This window comes from Leptonotus elevatus, chromosome 4, assembly GCF_054856555.1.
Source record: "Leptonotus elevatus isolate MCC_2025b chromosome 4, RoL_Lele_1.0, whole genome shotgun sequence".
Taxonomy (NCBI): Eukaryota; Metazoa; Chordata; class Actinopteri; order Syngnathiformes; family Syngnathidae; genus Leptonotus; species Leptonotus elevatus.
The window spans coordinates 20,595,612-20,618,054 of NC_141242.1; the positions used below are offsets into that span (position 1 = coordinate 20,595,612).

The 22,443-nt window shown below is 39.4% G+C and overlaps 1 protein-coding gene across 3 annotated transcripts in view; it reads right to left on the reverse strand.

Moving 5' to 3' along the window:
* itpr2 (inositol 1,4,5-trisphosphate receptor, type 2) overlaps positions 1-22,443 on the reverse strand; it is a 68,210-nt gene that overhangs the window by 44,048 nt on the left and 1,719 nt on the right. For all 3 annotated transcript variants that reach the window (XM_086073072.1, XM_086073071.1, XM_086073070.1), the window contains exons 2-24: positions 16,000-16,070; positions 15,687-15,805; positions 15,527-15,613; positions 15,152-15,310; positions 12,880-12,978; positions 12,725-12,808; positions 12,473-12,619; positions 11,478-11,573; positions 11,102-11,143; positions 9,530-9,681; positions 7,462-7,561; positions 7,220-7,380; positions 7,009-7,150; positions 5,942-6,100; positions 4,755-4,927; positions 4,249-4,368; positions 3,859-4,041; positions 3,470-3,721; positions 3,242-3,389; positions 998-1,145; positions 503-690; positions 286-412; positions 139-196 (exon numbers count right to left, since the gene is read on the reverse strand). In XM_086073072.1, the coding sequence (XP_085929198.1) occupies positions 139-196; positions 286-412; positions 503-690; positions 998-1,145; positions 3,242-3,389; positions 3,470-3,721; positions 3,859-4,041; positions 4,249-4,368; positions 4,755-4,927; positions 5,942-6,100; positions 7,009-7,150; positions 7,220-7,380; positions 7,462-7,561; positions 9,530-9,681; positions 11,102-11,143; positions 11,478-11,573; positions 12,473-12,619; positions 12,725-12,808; positions 12,880-12,978; positions 15,152-15,310; positions 15,527-15,613; positions 15,687-15,805; positions 16,000-16,070 (3,015 nt within the window). The remainder of the gene's footprint in view (positions 1-138; positions 197-285; positions 413-502; positions 691-997; positions 1,146-3,241; positions 3,390-3,469; positions 3,722-3,858; positions 4,042-4,248; positions 4,369-4,754; positions 4,928-5,941; positions 6,101-7,008; positions 7,151-7,219; positions 7,381-7,461; positions 7,562-9,529; positions 9,682-11,101; positions 11,144-11,477; positions 11,574-12,472; positions 12,620-12,724; positions 12,809-12,879; positions 12,979-15,151; positions 15,311-15,526; positions 15,614-15,686; positions 15,806-15,999; positions 16,071-22,443) is intronic.

A 22,443-nucleotide genomic window follows, 5' to 3' on the forward strand; every position in this document is an offset into this window, starting at 1 on the left:
CTGAGATAAACGGGAATTTGAATTCTCAGAAACACATTTTGACAGTTATGTTTACACACAAGGGGCATTATTTAATCAAGGTTAATGAATGTGTGAGGGTGATTTATACCTCAAAGAGTCAGCGCAAATTTGACCTACCTCCCAGCAAACATGCTCTCTGCTTTAGACGCAATCTCATCAATGTCTGGCTCGGAAGCTGGAGACAAAACAAAGTGTACAGTGGAGCATTTAGACCGGAAGAGTGAAGTCTTAATAAGTAAACACAAATCTTAAAATACATCTTACGTGTAAAGCTCGGGAGCATGTCAGCTTGAGAAGTAACGCTCTCAGATATGCTCTTCTCGCCAAACTCTTTCTTATAGATGGACAACAAATATGTGATCCTGTAATCTAGCCTCACACTCAGGATGAACTGCAAAGACAAGTGAGAACACCACCAAAATACCAAACAGATGAGTTTGAACCAGATCGCTCTATGCCCATTGACTTGAGAGCAACATACTTGCAGGATCTCTATGATCTTCAGCTTAGTGTCCATCACCATGACGTCCCCGTTGTCCAGAAGCATGTGTCCTTTACCGTAGCGCAGTGAAGGAGGTGTGTCCGGCAGGCCTTGGGGCACACCTCGACTCATCACCATCTGGGTCATCATTTCGCCGACACCGTGGATGGTACGCAGGACATTGTTACCTGGGGGAGACAGCCACCTTCACACACTTGGACATCTGTCTAGTATTTGTTTACATGGCGTCCTGTGAAAAACACTTATGTCCTCTTTTTTAATTTTTTTTTCGTTTTTGAGATGTCTGCATTCAGTTTCATCCCATAGACTAAAAAAATAAAAAATAAAGACAAAAATGGACGTAAATGTTTTTCACAGAACAGCGTCAATAGTCAACAAAATTACTTAGTATCTCAATCTTTATAATCTCAGCTACGTGATGAGCTAATTAGGCTAAACAGGCAGTAAAATAAAATCACTTGTAGGAACACCCACCTGCTTCTGGACTTTTAGCGAGCTTGTTCATAAAAGTGAGCGGCTGCTGGACAATGTCCAGTATGGCCAGTAGAGTGCGGGTGAGTCGCAGGAGCTCACTAAAGCTATAGAAACCAAAGTAAACCAGGTTACGTGCTAGATTCACCACCTAGAGGAGAGAAGGGTAAAATAAAGACATTCAAAAATGTATAGTAGGAAGGTATTAGTATGCTGTATTGAAGCCTACAGACACACTGCAAGTGGCACAAAATATGTTCTATACATATGTACATTAGTTTCCTTCCTTAAAGATGGAGTATGCAAAAAAAAAAAGACACTTTTTATAATTGATGTTGAAACTGTATGGCCCGACAGTAGAATTAAAATGATCTCTTTCCCCATTATATGCCTCTAATTGAATTTTTAACTATTATTGTAAATGTTGTCACGGCACGAAAAAAATTATCCAATCATAGTCTGTAGAGGCAGAAGGCGTGACCAAGGGATGTGTCATTCATCTGCTCATTTGAACTGCCACTCACATATGGAGGACCAAAACTGCCAAAATTCAAAATAAATGACTAAATAAATAAGTAAATGACGAAAAAAATAAAAATAAAAACTGAATTATATTTTTTTATATCAGTTTTTATTTTTATTATATATATATATATATATATATATATATATATATATTTAATTTTTTTATTATATTTTTTATACCCGTTTTTATTTTCACTTTTAGTCATTTATTTAGTCATTTATTTATTTTAAATTTTGGCAGTTTTGGGTCCATACTGCCAGGATGAAATGTTATTCAAATGAGCGTGTCTTGGGTTGGACTGCAATGGACAACTAAATTTCTTGCCCACTGTCACCTGGACTTGTTGTCAAGCAACTCAAGTCGGCAGGATGCGGAGGAGGGCTAGTCGCATAGCTGCAGACCCCACCCACCCGTGACACAAACTATTTGTACCTCTTCCCTCCGGAAAGAGGTACAGGAGTATCAGGACTCGCACAAACAGACTGCTGCATAGTTTTTTCCCCCAGAGCAGTGAATTGCATCACCCCATCTCCAAACATACTCACCCTCCGCTCACCTACGAATTATGCATTTTAAACGGCAAAGACCCACATTGTATTACTTTAACAAAATGTTGCAATATCCTGCCTATTTGCACAATTCGTCTGCACTTTTTTAATTATTTAATTATTTATTATGTAGTCTAGTTTGGTGTTTTTATACTATGTGCCTTTTTAAATTGTGCCGAAAGCTGCTGGAACAAAATTTCGTTATGCTTGCATAATGACAATAAAGATTCTTGATTCTTGGAAGTCGCAAGTTGTGGTGACAGTGGACCAGATAGTCCAGATAGTAGCTGCATACAACTACGATTACCAGTGCCAACGTGCCTGTTCTAATCAGTTCATCAGTCAAGTTGCTATCTTATACTTAATCATACATTCTAAAAAATAAAAAATAAAACATCATCAAACTGGTAATATATCGCGTTTGGCAATACTCCATCCATCATGAATAAGTTATGCTAGCAACACAGCTGCCATGCATCCACGTTCGTGAGTTGGGAAGTTTCTGCGAGATGTGAGGTGGCAGGGACAAGGAGTGTAGGCTACATTACTTCTTGCTAGCAGTTTTACAGCCGCATACTGTACCTTTAAAAAGGCTTTAGAAATGCAGATACAAAATACAATTTGATGGTCAAAAAAAGGTTCTCCAAAATTCATACATGAAAACAGATATTGAGATTACTGTAGAGCAGGGGTGTCCAAACTTTTCTCCGAGGGCAACATACAGAAAAATCAAAAAGATGCAAGGGCCACTTTAATAATTATTTATTTAAATTTATCATGCAATTAATTAATTAATTAATTAATTAATTAATTGATTAATTAATCTATTTATTTATATATGATTGTGTAGTTTTTTGGTTTGTTTGCAAACAGCTTTCTATAAGGCAAATAGTTTAGAATTGTATCTCTCCATCTCTACATACAGAGTAGAAAGTGGAGGAAAACATTTTTGCTTGTAATTATTTTGTTTCAGCACAGTGTTGCGAAGAGAAATTTTAGTTACATTGCATTTTTACAAAAGCTCTACAGTAAATTTATTAGTAGCAGTTATTATTGTAAGTATAGGCCGCAGGTCGCTTAAAATTGGATAGTGGTCACAAAATGCCGCTGGGCCATAGTGTGGACACCAGTGCGGTAGAGAATCTGCTTTGCAACTTCTCAGGTTTATTATACCTCAAGAGTCAGTTCATTCTTGTCTTTTTCCCCAAATGGAAATGGCTGGCTGACCACATCTTTGAGGTATTCTTCAACAAACTCCATGGTGGGAGCAAACTTCCTCTTCATCTCCTCTCTTGAGGAATCTGCTGACTCGTATTCAAACCTGCAGAGAAAAACAATAACAACAGGCATGCAACGGGCCGCATTGTATGTTTTGTGCCAAGGCAGATGTCTGATGCTCACTCATGGATGGTGATCTTGGATGGGATCTCAGTCCACAGGCGTGCATAGCGCACAGGAACCACGGCTTCTTGTGGGTCGCGGTCCACATGCATATGTAGCATGAGGCGACAGAAGGAGGCTCGCAGGTTGTAGGGAAGGCAGTCATCAAACATGCAGCGCAAAATGAGATCCACAGGAAGCTGAGAGGAGATCTGATTGATGGCAAGATACTGACGGTCCAGGCACATTTGAGCAAACAGGTTCAGCTGATACCTGACAACAGGAAATGAATGAGTGATTGGAAAAAGGCTGGCATTCCGCAGTAAAAAGTTTTTTCCATCATTTCGCCACAGGGCAAAAAAAAAAAAAAAAGTTTGAGCGCATTATGGAAGTAAGAGCAATAAGGCCACCTGTAGTAAGTGATCATATCGACATCCATCTTATGGTTGCCTTTAGCATCCTGAGCCAGATGGCGGATGGATTTGCCATGAGGCTCCTTGTGGCTGTCGATCCAGTAGAGCCAAGCCTCCTCCTCTTCCCCGTCCTCCTGCATCAAAGAGGACTCCAGGGGGGTCTCGGTATTAGGGATTAGTCTGGATGCGAGTGTGACAGAGTAGTTGTTAAAAAAAAAAAAAAAAAAAAAACTGACATTAAGCTGCTTTATGCGTGGCATGCTGGTTGAAAAAAAAGAGGCACTATTATGGAAAAAGTTATTGTATACATAAATAGATACACACAAGAGAAACATGACATTCACGAGGATGATTTAAGTCATATAAATCCCGCGTGGTGTAACTCACTTTGTCTGGATAAGGATATCTGCATTGGCGGGGTTGAGCATAAATTTGCAAATAAGCTCCTGTGTGACAGGGATGGCGGTTTTATTGGACATACACAGATCTGAGAGATAATCCAGGAATCTGAAAGAACGGAGCAGACACAGTTTAACAATAAAGTTAAAACACACACACACACACAGTTAAATCTTAAATTCAAATGCCCTTGAGGTCATACAGTTCAGAAATTCATTATTTTAATTTTCTGGATTAAACACCCATTTATGTATATGGACACACTTCCCGACAATTAGGGATAGTCTTCAGCTAAGTCTGCTTGCTCTCTCTCACATTAGCCATTAGAGATGTTCAGTAAAACATACAGTACGTACAGCACTAAGTTGACAATAATATAGAATGGAATGTGTAAAGCTAAGTGAGAAGCAAAGTGTTTAATCCTTATTTTGCGAGGAGACTTGCCAGTTTCTACTTTATCAGATGGCAAAATGTAAGAGGTGACTATGTATTACCTGGGTTCTCTATTCCGTCTCAGAAGGCTGACAAATGTCTCAATCTCTTTGGCTGTGATGTGCTTTTCCAGTAGCTTGCGGTTGTTGTGCAGCAGAGCAGTGATGGTATCCTCAGCCAGAATCTCATACCCAATTTGAGACTGCATGATTGAGAACTTTTTTGCTATATACTCCTACATGAATAGAATAGAAACATTTATAAATATTATTTAATTAATTATACATAAGGGAGGGGGGAGTAAAGTTGGTTAAATAATTGCTGTTTGTTGATCAATAAAGGCATGAGGGAAAAACTCTATCCATCTAATTACAATTAAAAATATATATATGGTGATCATCTCAGTAGCCATTATCATCACATGCGACTATACTTAAAACATTTCCTAAATAATTCTAAAAAGCCGAATGACAAACCTGGTACCAAAATACACATTTCAGACAAAAAGATCATTACAGTAATTTCTGGACTATAAGGCGCACCTGACTACAAGCCGTGCTAGCTAAATTTGGGCAATGCGCGCGTTTGTTACACATATAAGCCGCACCCGACTGTAAGCCGCAGGTGTTTTAATGTTACCACACCGGGTTCCTGCGACTTTCTTTTCCATAATGAGGGCGCAAATTGTCTCACTCTCGTTCTGTCTCTCCTACTGTATTTGGGCTCACTTGGTTTGTTTTGCTCTGCCTGACCCCTTGTGGTCCGATGGATAAGCCACACCTTTGTATTAGCCGCAGGGTCGAATGTAAGTGAAAAAAGTAGCGGCTTATAGTCCAGATATTACTGTATATACTGTAATTAATTAAATTAATCTATTGTGACAAAGAAACATGTCCACCTGTTATATGTAAAATTACTCCATTAATTACTAATTTAAACAGTAAATAGATAAATGAGATACAAATTTAGCCTTATATGGCAATATACCCTTTATTTAAAATGTCTTCATTTTTGCCTCATTTGAAAAGGACTGGGTTTACGGTCGTCATAAAAAAAATTAATTTCACTATTCAAAGGAGTTAATTCAGACTGAATTTGGTGTCACATGTACAGCAACCTATGATCCCAGCAAACCTTTTATTTCCTAATGTCGACAGTCTGGCAGAACTTTTATAAACTCTCCAAGTATCCTTAGACAACCTTGAATACCTGTGTGACCGAACTCAACAAGATCCCCATTAAGACGTGCCTGGTTTTTGCGATAGTCCTGCTGGGAGTGTCGCAGCACTCTGTAGCAGAGTCTCAGCATATACTTAAAGTGAGAATAGCGCTGGTCTCCCAAATCTTCCAACTTCAACATGGGGCCATCACCCTGGTCCGTGAATGGAGCCTTGAGGATGCCAAAGATCTGGAGGGACAAACACTCGGATGAATCAACTTAACATCTACTCCATCTTGCCCGTAATGTTGAAGATACCAAACCACCTGATCATCTTTAACTATACTGATATACCTGACTTGCCGTATTCACGCCTTACTGTAAATAATCATGCAATTGCAATTCTGGTTTGGAACTAGCTGCATTTTAATGGTCGTGTTATGTACCAGTACCTCACAGAGAGAGTCTCTCCTATCTAAGAAGAAAGAAAAAAAACTTATGGATCTGGAGAATACCCTATTTTTCTTTTTTAGCTGCTTGAACTAAATTAAGTGACTTTAACCTGGTACTACTGTAAATCAGCCTTTAAAAAATACTTAAAGGGGAAGTCAACCACCATTTTTGTTTGTGACAATAATATGTTCTATACTGCCCAACTAGTCTAAATGTAGTATTCCGGTTAATATTGTGTTAGTGGAATATGAGTTAAGCAGCAAAATCTAGCAGTTTTTATCTATCTCAGGGGGCGGCCATTTTGCCACTTGCTGTTGACTAAAGATCAACATCAATGTTGCTCAGGTCTCTCTCAGGTAACAACCAATACAGCTCAGCTTCAAAAAAACATGTGAGCTGTCATTGGTCGTTGCCTGAGCCCTGAGTAACATTGATGTCATCTTCACAAATGGCCACCTCCTGAGATGGATAATAACATCTGGATTTTGCTTCATAACTCATATTTAACAAATGTAATGTGAATCAGAATGTCATGTTTAGACTAGTGAGGTCACATATAACATTATTGTCAATAAATGTTTAAGGTTGACTCCCACTCCCACCACTGCAAACTACAACATTACAATTAACTTTTGAAATGCTCTGTGTGTCTGTATGCGTGTATGAGCATGTGACAGAAATTATTACTATAGAAATGCGCTGACCTGAGCAAGGATATTCTGTTCTCTCATCAGTTTCTGCCTCTCTCGGTTGGGTGTAGAAGTCACAACGGACAGGACCTCCTGGCCATTGTTTGGAACCACACATACAAAGAAAACCAGGTCTTCCAGCAGCTTAGTCACAAACCTGCAAACAATGTCAGGGTACAAAAACATGAAATCTTGAACATAACTTGGTGACCTTAGTTGACTTTACCTTCGCTCATTCTGAGCAATGTTTCCATATTGAAGCTTCCTCACGGTGGCCTCAAGGACTTTGCTGGCATCGTTGGCATAATCCAAGTCTCTGACTTCCGATAGGGGAACGGATACAATAGCAAAAGCTTCCTTATCCTCTTTAGTGGAACAGGTGCCAATCTATTGCGACAACCACAGGAAAAGGCCAAGTCATTTATCTGAGGTCAGTTCGCAGAGTAATGTGAGCATAGAGATGAAAACCTTGAGCATAACAGGACGCTCCTCTTCTGCATCAATGGGCACGTTGGTGCTGGTTACCCATGTGTTGGTGCACAGGTGCCTCAGCCTCACGTAAGAGTTTCTGTAAAACATCTGATTAGGTCGAACGAGGCTTGGCAAATTCAGAAAATTATTAGAGTTTCAATGGGAATTACAAAGAAAATTCCCAATTTTCACTGATTGCGGAACGGACGCGGTGCATTTTCCGTACGGCCGCCGCAAGGAATAGAAAGCATTCGAGTCCGCGTGTCAATTCACACCAGCTGCAGTGTGTTGCGTATGCGATGTGGAAGGGATGTGGCGCTGCGGAAGTTTTTCGCTAGTGTTCTATTTTTTCCGGACGCCGCATGCGGAACGCTTGCGGATTTTCATGAAGCTGAAAAAATTACATGAGCCCAGACAGGAAGTCGAGCGTCGGCATCAAGGTGGGGCCTGTGTTGTGGTTGGTGGCCGTTGTGGGTCGGGGCGAGGGGTGGGGCGCCTTGTGGGCCTGCCGTTCTGCTGCGTTGGGCTTGGGGCACGGGCCGTGTTGGGGTGGGGGACGCCCCGGGCTCCTGGGTTTGCTCTCCGGCCCTATGGGGCCTGGGAGGTTGTGCTTGCTCTGTCCTGGCCAGGGTCGACGGCTCCCCTCTTTGGTGGAGGTTTTCATGCATGCCAGATCCACCACACCAGCATCGACCAAAATTCAAACACAATCTGCTTCTTCCTCTGGTCGTTGAATGGGTGGAGGCTGATGTCTGTGGATCTCACTCTGCTTCCTTTCCTTAGTCTTTCCTTTGGTCTCGAGGTCTCCCTAATTTGTTGGAATTTAGATGTTTCTGGGGTTGGTGAAAGATTCTGGTTGGTAACCCGGTGGGTAGTCTGGTCGGTGCTGGATTTCACTTTTTATTTTCTTTGATCCTTCCTCGGGTCTCCTGACAACTTTACGACTCTAGCGGGATTCTGAAGTATTCGGTTTAGGTGAACGGTATGGGATTTTTAATAGGTTTTAGGTGAATTAATGAGCACACACTCACACGCATGCACATACAAAAGAAAAAGAAAAAAAAAAGAGAGCAATGATGATGACATGTCGAATCGGTAAGATTACCAAATGAACAATACTGAGCTCTCTCAAAAAACAAAAACAAAAAAATAAAAAAAATAATGTCCAAAAGCATATTGATGTGACAACAGGCAAGTGTGGCTATTGTTTACAAATAGGACTCTATATACACGGTTGTTATTGCGTGAACTCAACTCTCCAACGTGAACACTCGTGATCTTGTGGTCTGTGGGGAGCAGATTTCTGGACACGGCAGCTCACGCAATGCACGCAGTTTGAATTGTAATCCGTCCGGCGGCCGTACGGAAAACGCACCATGGCCGTTCCGCAGTCAGTGTGTATTGGGCTTAATAGGTTCTTAATGGGCTTAGAAAACATCTTGCTGCATAATTATGAATAACCATAGTATACGTATTATCCTATTACCAAGCACTGATCATTTCTACAATAGTGAGGCAACAATTTTAATTTTTTTCAAATGACAAAGTACTGTATTAATATCAAATACAAATGCTTATATTTTGTTGTATATATTATTCCAAATTATTTTTAGTATTCCCATACATTCCTAAAATCGTCCAACTTTTCCAAATTTCCAAAATTCCAGACTAAAACCTCTCATGGCAAGTTTACGTAACTTAATTTACAAGACATTTCCGTACCTTAGACTTGAGTTTTGGTCTCAAGTCCAAAAAGAATACTAGGCAAAAGCAATGTTGTTGTCTTTTAGTATTCAAATCATGTGTGCAAACCCACACTTCACAGTACGTTATAAAACTCCACCAAGTGGATGAAAAATTGCTACTAATTTGTCTGCTCATGTAAATTCCTAAGATGACTGACTGAAACCAAATATTTTGACATATATGGTCTAGTGAGAGAAAAAAAACACACCCAGGCAAACATGATTATTCAAAAGCCCCTCATATATACAATGTACCACAATAAATAAATGAGTTGATTTCCCCTTCAGTGTTCGTCAGTTAGTTCTAAGATACTACTAACCTGGGCACCAGACAGTCAGCCCGCTGCAGCGTGGTGGCATCCAGCTCAAAAAGGGAGGCTATGTCATTTCCATGTTTGACAGAAACCAACGTAAAAGCAATCTTGTCTGCTGCTTGATGCTTTCGCTTGGAATATACAGAGTCCGTCTCATTCTGCAGCAACAAACACAAACAGCCAGGGTACACAGATATTGATGTATATTCAATATTTCCATTTTACTTACTTACTGAAAAACAGTTAATGTGATCATGTAGATCGATTGCACATGATTAAATTGAGTAAACTGACTTTTTCTCCTCTTTTCCTTGAAAATAATAGAACAAATGTAGGGATGTCAAACTCATTTTTCTCACGCGCGTCATAGTTATGGTTTTCCTCAGAGGTTAACCCACAGAAATAAATGCATGCCTCATATTATTACTGGTAAATACAGAATAATATATGGATAACCAGTTTTGAAATCAGCAGGCAGTTACATAAAAAAAACAAGATCAACAATTTTAAGTTATTTTAAAAGGGTGATTGTTATTGTAAGTGAAGCCAATTTGAAATGTTATTAATTTGGAGGTAATTTTGGTTTGCCTTTGCAGGCCACATAAAATGAGGCAGAGGGTCAAAACAGGCCCCCGGGCCTTGACTTTGACACATTTGTAATCATGTGCAACGTGTGTTCAGATTAAGTACATTCAAAGGACCTTGTCTATATTTTACCCGTGAGATCACATAACCACTGACCGGAATGTTTTACTACTTCATCATAATGTGTTATGCATTATTTATGCCAGGAACTTGTTGCTCTGAACTTTTCATTAAATACAAAAGCAGCATTCTGTCTTAAAAAAGGTTGGAAGTGTCTTATACTGCAGTATTAGCATGGTATAGATTAATGTGTTAATTCCACATACTTTCCTTTGCATATCAATGGGAAGCCGCCTAGATGTGCCTTCACACATCAGTTTCGATACGCCCCCCCCCCCCTAACCCCCCACCCACCCCAGTCCACTGGTGACTCACCGCAGCAGTTTAACAGACGAGCGGAGCGGAGCAGACAGCACGTCTTCTACCCTTCCCACCCATTTCACAGAGCACCCCCCACCCCCCCTTTCTCTCCACACACACACACACACACACACCGAGACGTTATGTAAGGAGCCCCCTGTGTGTCTGAAATTCAGCGTGGGCATAAGAAAGTGTGCGAGGGTGAGACAGTTTGTGTGTGCGCTCACTGCCTGAATACAAATGCGCAAGGTAGCTAGGGGCTTAAGAATCTAGATATAGAATAGGAGTAGGCATGCGTGTGTGTGTGTGCGTGTATTTAAAGTTGTGAGTCTAAGACAGCCTGCAAAATTGCATAACGAGACAGAGGGGGACCTGCAGTTAAGACAAACAACTCCTTCTCGTGACTCATTCATTTTCAGTCCGACTCATCTTTTAGTGGAACATGATTGACAAAGTGGCCCGCTTCTTTATCTATAAATTAAAAACATTGTTAGATGATACTATGTGTTGGTGCAAGGATGAGATTAATGGTATGTCATTTAGAAGCTCAACGTGATCATGAGACAAACTCACCTCTCCTATAGGCTCCAATTTGACTTTGAATTCAGGGTTTTCCTGCAGAGAAAGAAAAATTAAAAGTGACTTCAAGGGGAAGACGTTTCTCATCATAACTTGGTCAGTGCTAGCCATCGACCAATCAAAACTGCAGTGAAGACCTGACGCTGCCTGCATCAAAGGAAACACTGCCACCTACAGCACAGTGTTGTCCTTCTCAAGAGAGGGCTCATTTACTTGTGTAAATTATCACAAAAGTTAATTAATTAATCAAAAATATTTTTTTTTTATCTTGTATTTATTTATCTCATGATCTGTGAAATAATGATGGTAATTAATTTTCTGTATTCTAAAAAAACAAAAACATAAACATGTATTGGTGAAAATGGTTCACCTCAGCTGCGAGGTAATTGCCAGTGGCGAGGTGCTTGAAGCGAAACAAACTGTTCCACTGACCAGCCCCACCTCTGCAGGGGTCATACTGAACAACCTGGGCAGAAGGGGAGAAGGGGGCGGGTATAAAAACAAAGCAAAAAAAAAAAAAGAAAATACAGTGGAACCTCAGAGTTTGAACGTCTAGGAACTCGTACAATTCGGACTTCAACCCCAAAATGTTTTAAAAAATGCCTCGGAGTTTGAACTCATTTTTGGAGTTTGAACACCCAAGAAAAGCCGAACATACTTTGAAAACGGGTAAACGAGTGAAGCCGAGCAATGCCAATGCTCACGTTGCGGTAGTTGAGACATTGCACTGCTCATTTCCAGTCAGATCGTGAATACTCGAGGTGCTCCATACTCGCGAGCTGTTCAACAACGTGCCTGACGTTAAACAACGCATGCAAGGACCGCTTAGTGATCTAACAATATGCCCAATGTAAAATAAGCAAATTCAACACTGAACTAAAGCTAGCATTAACATAGCATTTATCATCCGCTGATGCCATCACACCACAACAGGTAAGGTATTTTTATTGTTTAAATACTGTACTGTACTATAAATGTAAAAAACGCAAATAGAAATTAAAATAGGAACTTTCTGTTTTTGGAGCATGGGCACGGATTAATTGCATTTACATTATTTTCTATGGGAAAAAATATTTTGGAGGTTGAACAATTCGGACTTTGAACACTTCGCAGGAACGAATTATGTTCAAATTCCGAGGTACCACTGTAAACAGAATAGTCAAAACATGCACAGAGAACCATCAAGTCCCACTATCTTTAATCTGAAAAGACATTCAGAGAAATTAATGAACAATGATAAATTACAGGTTCTTGACAAAACTACAAAAGCATTTCACTTAAAATTAAAACTACTCGTTGATTGAATTAGAATAATACAGATTTGTGTCAATGAAAAAAAAAAAAGTGAATCATGTCATGTTTTACCTCAACTTCCCACAGTGCCTTGGAGCTGGTGGCCGAGGTAGCAGACTGTCGCAGTGTGGTACGGAGGAAGACATGCTGCTGTTTCTTGTAGTCGTCACAGGTCAGAAACTTCTCTTGCTCTGCGTGGAAAAGCCGAACCACATCCCCCTAGGAAAAGGCACACAAACACCCCAAAATGTCAAACAAGCACTTTGACGAAAAGATACGCACTTTGACGAAAAGATACACACAAACGGCAAAAATCGAACTAACCCCTTTCAGGATGTCTTCCTTGTAGTCACTAAACTTCATGAACAATGTGACTTTCCAGCTCGTGTTGCAGCTGACGGCATTGACCTGCAACATGAAGCAGGAGGGGAGCGGGTGAACAAGTGAAACTTACAAAGACGTTGTATTGGTGGTCCCACCTCTTTGCAGCCAGGGTTGTCTAGCAGCTCGATATTACTGGCGTGAAGAGGCTGCCCTGCGTTCACTGGCATCAGCACTACCTTGTCTCCAACCACCACCTTCAAATCAAGTTTGGGACATTTGTTTCTCAATGGGAAATTCCTTTTAAACATCCCAATGGAAATGAACCATGCAAAGAAATGCCCCCCCCCCCCCCCACCCCCAATCCCATTTTGAGGCATTGTGCAAAAGAGGGTGAATTAAAGACATGCTCACTGCAATACAGGGTGACAAAAAAAAAAAAACTATAACTTTTTAACAATCCAATAAAACTAAGAGTTATGGAAGAAAAATATTTTATTCATAGTAATTTAAACATGCTATTTAAGAAACACTGATGGAATTTTCTTTTTTTATTTATTTTTATTACGTCCTGTAGATGGCATTCACCTGTACGAATGCATTCTTGAAATCTGTTGAGAGTTGAGATTCCTTAATTGACCGCTGCAACATCTCATTGTTTCTTAAATGGCATGTTTTAAGCTTTCAATTACTATGAATACAATATTTTTCTTCCATCACTCTTTGTTTTACTGGATTGTTAAAAAGTTCCCGATTTTTTTGTGTCACCCTGTAGTATGTCAGTGTGGACACATGTAGAAGTATGTGCAGCATACATATCACAGCTCATGCTCTCCAGGACTACACAATTAATCAATCAATAAATAAATAAGATTTAATGAATAGCAAATCCTCTATTCACTGTATAAATAATCATACAATGTATGATGCACCATGTATGAGATTAGTGCTGTCACTATCGAATATTTTTAGAATCGATTAATCTATTGATTATTCAATCAATTAATTGACTAATATGATATATTTTAATGTTGCATTAAAGTGCATTACAAATAGGGATGTAACGATATCCAAACGTCACAATAAGATATTATCACGATATGAAGGTCATGGTACGATAATTATCACAATATTGTGGGGAGGTTGGTGATATATATAAAAAAAAAAGTCACAATATTGTAAAAAGAAAAAGAAAAAAAAGAGCTCATGCTAAAAAAACAACAACACAATATTGTGCTTTTGTAAATAACAGCAAGGCATATAAACAACCATCTCTAAAAACACTGAATATTGTGCACACATTGAGTTCCTCCACATATTTACTCAATTTACAAGCATATTACGTTCCCTTTCATCTGACCATTTGCGTGGATTTTAAACATAGAAGGGCCAAAACATGCCTTGTGAAAATTAAATTGCACAAAAAAAACTAACCACCAGAGGGTGCTAGAACTGCACAAATGGAAAGCAACCTGACTTTGTAAACAGATGTAGTGCTTTTAAAATCGTGAGATTTTTTAATATTGCGATGTCACGATATTGGCGTGATCGTTACATCCCTAACTACAAAAGCATTTTTTCCCTGATTATTCTTTATAACCAGCGAGTGGTGTTTACTCCGTACTTCGTCTTCGTATAGTGATTAAAAGGGGAGGGTTGATGTTGTACTATGTTACCGGTTTGGTCATGGTTTTCCAAAGTAAAACCAGATGTTTGCAAATGTCTTATTTTGATTAGATAATAAGTCTTCTTTCATGAAGGACTACAAAAATCAGGGAAAAATTACTGTTGATATGCTGAAATCTGAGAATTTGGACAATTAAAAAAAAAAAAAAAAATGGCTCCAAACGATTACTTGATTATTAAAATAATTGTCATTAAATTGATTACTTGCCGATTAATTTTGACAGCTCTATATGAGATTCAACACGGGGATAACATGAGATAGTAATATACAGCAGAATCTTTAAATCAGTAATTTATGATATCCTTATTATTTTTTTCAGTGCATAATGTTACTGTCAAACTTGAACTAACACTATTTTCAGTTTAGTTTAAATGCAGTGTATATTATATCTAAAAACTTACAGCAGGAGCGTACTATGATTTGCAAACCAATACATTTTCACTATTTCCAAGGCTGCACTTCAATATTTACAACAAAGTGAAGCATAACTAGTGGCATTCGGACTAGAGAAGGGGGAAAGCCTGTCTAACCATGCTTGCTAATCTGAGCCACTAATGAACAATGGTCATGCACAATCAAGGGCAATACCTTGAACCATAGGATGCTAAAGCCAGAGAAGAGGGACAAAATCAGAAAAGTTACTGGATTGGGACAAACAATGAAGAAGGTTGCAGGAGTTTCCATTTTGGCGCATTGCCATTGTCTGTCCAAATGACGAGTGCAAGCAGATGATGGGCACCTACATTGTCTCCTTCACTGCGCAGCTTCCAGAAAGGCTGAATGTAGAACCAGGAGCCCTCGTTCCCAGCTGGATCCAGAGAAACTCGCATGGCATTTTTTTCCAGCAAGGCAGGGAGACGCTTGTTCACTGTCAAGTACTTGTTACTCTTGATGTGCAGGAGCTGAGAGCCAAGAAATGGGCACGTTCACAGGCTGATTGTATAATAGCGGATCTTACGGCATGGGAAAAACAGCTAAAGCACACCCTGCCTTATAAATCAAAGCAGTTTAATTACATACGGGATGAATGGCTACCATAGAGGCTATAGTGACAAGCCCTGATAAAGACAATAAAGAAAACCCGGCTCTGGGGTCAAGTGTTTGCAGACGGGCAGTACCTGGACAACATTGCTGTATTTAACAACTTCTCCAAGGAGCTTCTTATTTTCCGACTCGTTCTGCTTCTGCTCAAGCTCTGCTGCATGCTGGGAAGCGAACACAACTTACAGCCAATTGTTATAAAGGGATGCATATAAGATACGATGAGTGAATTTGAACCTGTAACTTCTTGAATAAGTCCGCCTGTGTGTTGTTGTTCCCTTGTTTTCCTTGTTTAGCCTTCCAGAATTGCTTCTGGGCAGAGTACCTGTTCATGGGACACACCTTGAAGAGGCAATCTGCAGCAAAGGAAATGAACAAAGCAGTTAGGCATGCTGGCATTGCCGCCATGAGTCACACTCTTATTATGGCAAAAGTCATGTTTATTTACCAAGCGGAGGCCAGCGCAGGCAGTTAAACACAACAAAGCACACATAAAACGCACTCTGCGAGGCATATGGTTAGCCTCAACAGTTTGAGCAATTCCACATACCTCGGAACTTTTTGGGAGGGTTTGCCAAGTCTCCTGCATCAGGCTGGACTACACACCTGTCATCGACAAGACTGCAGAAAAAGAGCAACGGAAGTGTAATCAACATCTTTACATGTTACTGCTGTCCTTGGAGCTGATGTTGTACACTAGCCACGATAGAGTGTTGAATAGTGTTGACATATGTTTGCTCTCCGTTATCAAGTGTGTACATAGTTCTTGGCCTTCTTAGTCGGGATGAAGCCATTGAAGGCTATTTAAGTGAGCAACAGTGGGATTTTGCCACAAGAGGAAACTGTGAAGTGTTGATAAGAAACAATGTTTTAACATGAACATTTCCATGGTTCAACATAAATACACAGACTGTGTAATAGTAGATAGTGCTGCATTAATAAAATACACACATGAGCTGTATTCATTTTCAATGGGGAATTCATTTAAAAATATGTTTGATTAACACTATATTACGACGGCGTATTAGGGCCACGTATAAAAAAAACATATTCCGAGAATTTTTTTTTTGCAAATTTGCCACTTTATAAACTCACAAATTGACGAGTTTTTACAAATTTACCACTTTATATAGTGGCAGATTTGTGAGAAAAAAAATCTAAAACTTACGAGAAATACACGTAGCGTACTACTCGACTGTTTGTGCCAATACTTTTCGGTCGGGTTTCCACTCAAGGAGCTTTAGCATAGATTAACCACATCATGTTAAGCATTCGCTCTTTGAACCGTTGTGTACGGCCACTGGCCAGCGACAAAGATGCTTCGCTTTGCAAAGGTCCACACCCGGACGATCAAGCATTTAAGTTAATTTGTTCAAATTTATATTTACGTTTCCAGAATTATTATTTACACGTACATACATTTTGGTATTTTTTGTACAAGTATCTAAATTGATGTGTCGAATCTGCTGCTCTCCGTCATTCACTAGCATTTACCTTAAGTATGCTAGCATCTGATTGGTTAGTGTTAGTCAGCTGATAAGGGATCAGGAAATGTTGTTGCTCCGGCTGCGATGAATGACGAGTAAAGTTTTAATTTAAGAATGAATCCGTCTCCATCCTGCCTTTTAACAGTGTCCCATTAACCACCAACGAATCCTCACATGATTAGACTAGAGCTACGCTACGTGTATTTCTCGTAAGTTTCCGAGTTTTTTTCTTCTGCTTCTATATAAAGTGGCAAATTTGCCACTTTATAAAAGGCGCAAATTTGCAAGAAAAAAACTCGGAAATTTGCGAGTTTATAAAGTGGTTAAATTTGTGAGGTTTTTTTTCTCGGAATATTGCCCCCACCCTCTAAAAAAATATATTTATACGTGGCCCTAATACGCAGTCATACTACATTAGGAAGATTTTTTTTTTAAGCATCCTGATATTCTTGTGACGTTATCTTAGTACGCACTACGCATTAAATCTTTATAAAATAGTATGCTGTATGCGACCGCACTAGTTTAAACACAGCATTCTGATTAATATTGCGTTTGGAAAATGAATTAATTAGAAAAATCCACCTTTTTTTTTTTATCCATCTCAAGGGGCGGCCATTTTGCCACTTGCTGTCAACAAAAAAATGACATCACAGTGCCTAATGCTGCATTTGAGGAAAGTGGGAAATCTGACTTTTCCGACTTCAAAACAGGATGCGTGTACAAAAACGCCCCCTTGAACTCGGAATTCTCACTTGCAAAGTCGTAAAAAAAAAAAAGTACCCGACTTCACCAACCGACTTCAATGTGATGTCACTCTACAATGGTGACCACTATGGAAACACGTACCGTGAATAGTAAAACACAATTTACTCGTGTATAATGAGGAATAAGCCGTTAAGTAAATGGATGGATTGATGGATAAAGTAAAACTAGATAGCTTTCTTCATTCATAAATATTTAAAATAACTTCACGTAACACAACGTTCGCCTCCCTGCATGAAATTATACGGTAAACTGCTGAACTGGATGGAAAGCTTATGAATAGGGGTGTTAAGAAAAAGAAAAATGGATTCAGTTATACATCACAATTCTCGCATCGATTCAATATGCGGCCGAATCGATGTTTGAACATACATTTTTGATGGATATATTCAATAAAACGTCCTACTTAGGGATAGGGTTCACACTTTAAGCATGGAAGAATGTTGTATTAATAGAACATTAAGCCTTAATATTTTATTTCAATTCTGTTCAAACATGAAACAGATTGCAACCTGTTCGTTAAGCACACAGTTATAAGCCTGAAGTTTCAGATAAATAAATACATTTTCATACAAATCTTACAGTGTACATGTACAAGTTTACTGATTAGTATTTTCTAAATTTGAGTCAAAAAACAACAACAACGCCCAAGTCCGGTCCTCGAGAGGCCCCTATCCAGCACCGCATCGTCCAATCAGCTCTAAGTATTGTACAGCAAGCCCCGCCTTTCCGGAACGGGTCTGCCCAGTGAAGTACCAGATCGACAATGTGAGTCACAATTATAAATCTGGCTGGCGAGGTTAGCTGCTGGCTGTATTTCTAGTTAAAAAGCATGTAATGCAAAAGCGACATACAAAGGCTGACATGCACAAGCAAATCCATTCTCCTCCCGCTCTAATTCATTCTATTGCACTTGATCACTGTCAATTCATAGGCGGACTACTATTTCCTAAAAAAAGTCCTTATTAGTATCAGATCGAGACCAACAACGAAAGGAACCAACAGGTGGAATCGTGAAGTGCAAAACAGGTACACAGGAAAGTGCCAAATGGTCACAAATAAGTAACTCAAATCCACAGAGAGAGGAGCTGAAGTACAGAGGAGGAGCTTTGACGATCACACACTGCGTTGCGTGTCCGGTTTGCCCTGTAACCGAGTTAACCATGAACCACAGATAAAGCAACCAGGCTGGACACACAGGAGCTAATTATAGCCCCGGAGAGGGTGTTAAACACACTGAACCAACAAGATAGAAAAGGGAGAAATTAATAATATTCGCAGTTATGTCAAGGGAAAGGAAGGCAGGCAGGAGAAGTAACCCTTTACATGTGGATTATTTTCCACAACAAGCGCTTGATCCTGCATGCTTCAACCTGTTGATTAAGCAGAGCAACAATGACATACTTAAAAGACTGTTAACATAAACTATGCAGCAAAAAACTGAAATACTGGTCTCGGTCCACTAAATTAAAACACCTTTGAGTTCGTTCAACCCAGACCAAAACAATGCAACAAAAACAATTTGGAAAAGTATACATCCAAACTTGCACAAACCTTTAGCACTCAAATTGGGGTCAATCATGACATCACACCCATATAGGATTGGAACATCAAAGGATTTACCTCTGAATAGGGCTGGGCAATAAGAAAAAATAATAATAAATGAGAGTTTATTTTTTGCCCATATCACCTAGCACTACCTCTGAATAGGGGTGTGCCAAAAAAAATCGATTGTCATAAGAATCGCGATTCTCATTTAGTACAATTCAAAATCGATTTTATTTAAATTATTTTATACTGTGTTGCCTTTGTCTGTGTGTGCCTTTATTTGGAGCGCTGTTCATGTTGTACTCGGTTTGGCCACTGAAGGGCAGTGTAGTTCCACGCGGTCGAATACACTGTTAAGTTGTAGTCACATTAGAGAGTAGAAAGAGAAAGTCACGATCAAGTTATTCCAATAAGTTGTTTTTTTTCCGGCGTGGAGCCATTCTTTTGAGTGATAAAAGTGTCGCGAGTAGCGAGCTAATTAGCATTAGCGAGTCAGACTGGAGTAGATCATTACAATTCCTTGCACATCTATAGATTGAAGCAAAAATCATTGTCAATCAAATCATTTTGAATCAAAAATCGTTATCAATCGAAAATCGATTCTGAATCGAATCGCAGACCCAAAAATCGGAATCGAATCGTGAGACATTCAAAGATTCCCACCCCTTCCTCTGAACATATTTGATTCTAAAAAGAAAAAAAACATACTAATACTTAGCAGTTAGCAGACTCACAATTAAGCAGCAGTATCTATATAGTGTACATAGGGTCACTTGTGAAATGGCTCTCAAAGAGTTTCTTCCACAAGGTTTAAATTAATTTTACACTCGTGACAGCTTAAAGTAACACTAAATACTTTTTGAACCTTCAATTCATATTTTCGTAATTCTGCTGATGAACCATTGACTTACAGCTAGATTAATGAAACCTATGCAATGGCCTGAGGGGCTCTGTATCATTTTTACTGGCACTAAACTGAACTCGCCACACACAAACAAAAAAAAAACGCGCAGACTGCTTTACGACATACGTCCTTTTCCCAGTCGTTCCAGACGTAATTCGAGTCAAACGCGCCTATGTGCGATTACTATTATCATGGAGAAGCTGCAAAACATACCAAGAAACGAAGATTTTTGTCTGAGGCGACAATAATAATTATAAAACGCCTTCAACTCAAAGGATTTCACTTGCTGGTGTGAGGTGAATGACAAAAGGGGATTTCCAACCGACGCCCCCTTTGCGGGGAATCGGCTCTTTTTAGTAGGTAGCCATGCTCAAAACAAAACGATCATGCTAATGTTAGCCATCGTAAAATTGCATGGTAGCAATAAATAGCCGTCAGCTTGATAGTTCGCCCTTCCACACTGACCTGACCAGCCACGCAACACTCAAAAGTTGTATGCTTTCTTGTTTACGAATGCTTGTGAATGAATCACGGCAAGGGAGGCAGGGGGAGCACAGCGTTTGTGTGTGTACAGTCTACCCTCGCTATAATGCGGTTCATTTTGAAAATTGCACTATTTTTTTTTTATGACGGTATGAACATTGAGAATGTTTAAACTAGAAAGAAATGTCAGAAAATGTAGTGGTGAGGGGTTTCAGAGCCTTAAAACATTTATGATAAATGCAAAACATAAAGCTCACTACTACGCGGATTTCATTTGTTGCAGGTGTTTTTTGGAACCTAATCCCAGCGGAATACGAGGGAACCCTCTTTACAATAAAGAAGGTAAGATCACAACCACCGTCTGCTATTAACATACTTGAGAAACGTTACAGTGCTGTATAAAGAAAACATAGAAAATAGCCACTGGAAACAATGTAATTCAGTCCAACTGCGGGCGCCTGGGACATCCAGATTTCACGATGATATGCGCTCGTCCTCATGGGAAATGTGGTTCTCATTCAAGGGAAAACAATAGCGCTTTTGTCCATATGGGGCCGCCATAATCAACGAAAATTTAATCCTTAAGAGACAATCTACAATTTTTCAAAAACCCACTAGCAATTTTAATGCACACAAAAAGATCCATCACAACAATGTACATTTTTCCATATAATCTTGGGTCTAGAAACGGATAATTATATTAGATAGGTCGCGCCGCGCCTTACAAGGGGTTGACATGTTTCGACGCCATCTTTCTGCTACGGATACCCGAAAGAGAAGTATTTGGCAAACGTAGTAATGATGATAGGCTGTGCACATGCTTCAAAATGCACTCGCTGTCACACTGTCCTTTAAAAAAAATTTAAAAAGGAGGTACGCTGCTGTAAAACTCCATCGCCTGTGTCATTCAGTTTTTATCATGTTAAAACTGAGTATTGTAATGTTTGTATTAACAATGTTTAATTCTTTTTTTGGACACTTTTACAGCATTTGATGTTAAAATGTCACTTGAAAAAATGTCTGGACAGGTTTTATTGTGATGGCAGTCTGACTCTGGAAAATATTATTTTAATTTGTATTATCCACATGGGAAAAATTGCTACAAAATTCAAAGAAATCAGAGGTTAACCAGGGTCCCCGAATTGTGCTCAACCGTAGGTTTCGCCATACAAGCTATTTTCGGCAGTTATCACAACAGCACAGACTGACATTGCATCAAATTAAACAAGACTCAAGATGAAAAAGACTTGGAATGAATCTGGAGGGCCCTGGTGAACTTGTAATAACCTTAGAGTCTTCCGGCTTCTGCTTGTTTAGAATATAAAGGTGTGTAATGGGTGAAGAGATTTCATGTTAGCTTCTGCAAACAAAGGCACAATTTCCAGCTCAATGTAAAGTGTGCTGACAGGGGTTGGGCTGTTTGCCTCAAGGTGCTCTCTTATTAGGTTAAAAGCGCTTGTTGACAATCAAATACAGGAGTTGTTTTACTGCTGGCTATACAATCACAACATGGACACTTGTATTTACTGTCCCAGTTTGCTTCCCTGTGCATTTGCATCAACTCAACACAACTTAATTGTAGGTGCTTTTCTATGAAACTTCTTATTGAAGATTTGGATAGTTTCATAGAGAGTTTCCCCTTCTTTTTTTTAAAAAAAAAGATCCAAATTAGAAATGCGGTTCCTCCTCAGAACCCAAATGATAAAGGACACTTGGAATCAAAAGAAGATGAAATGGCAAACAAGTCTGCTTTTAAAAAACGGTGCCAAACCATAAAGAACAAGACTGAGAAGCAGAGGGTGGGGCAAAG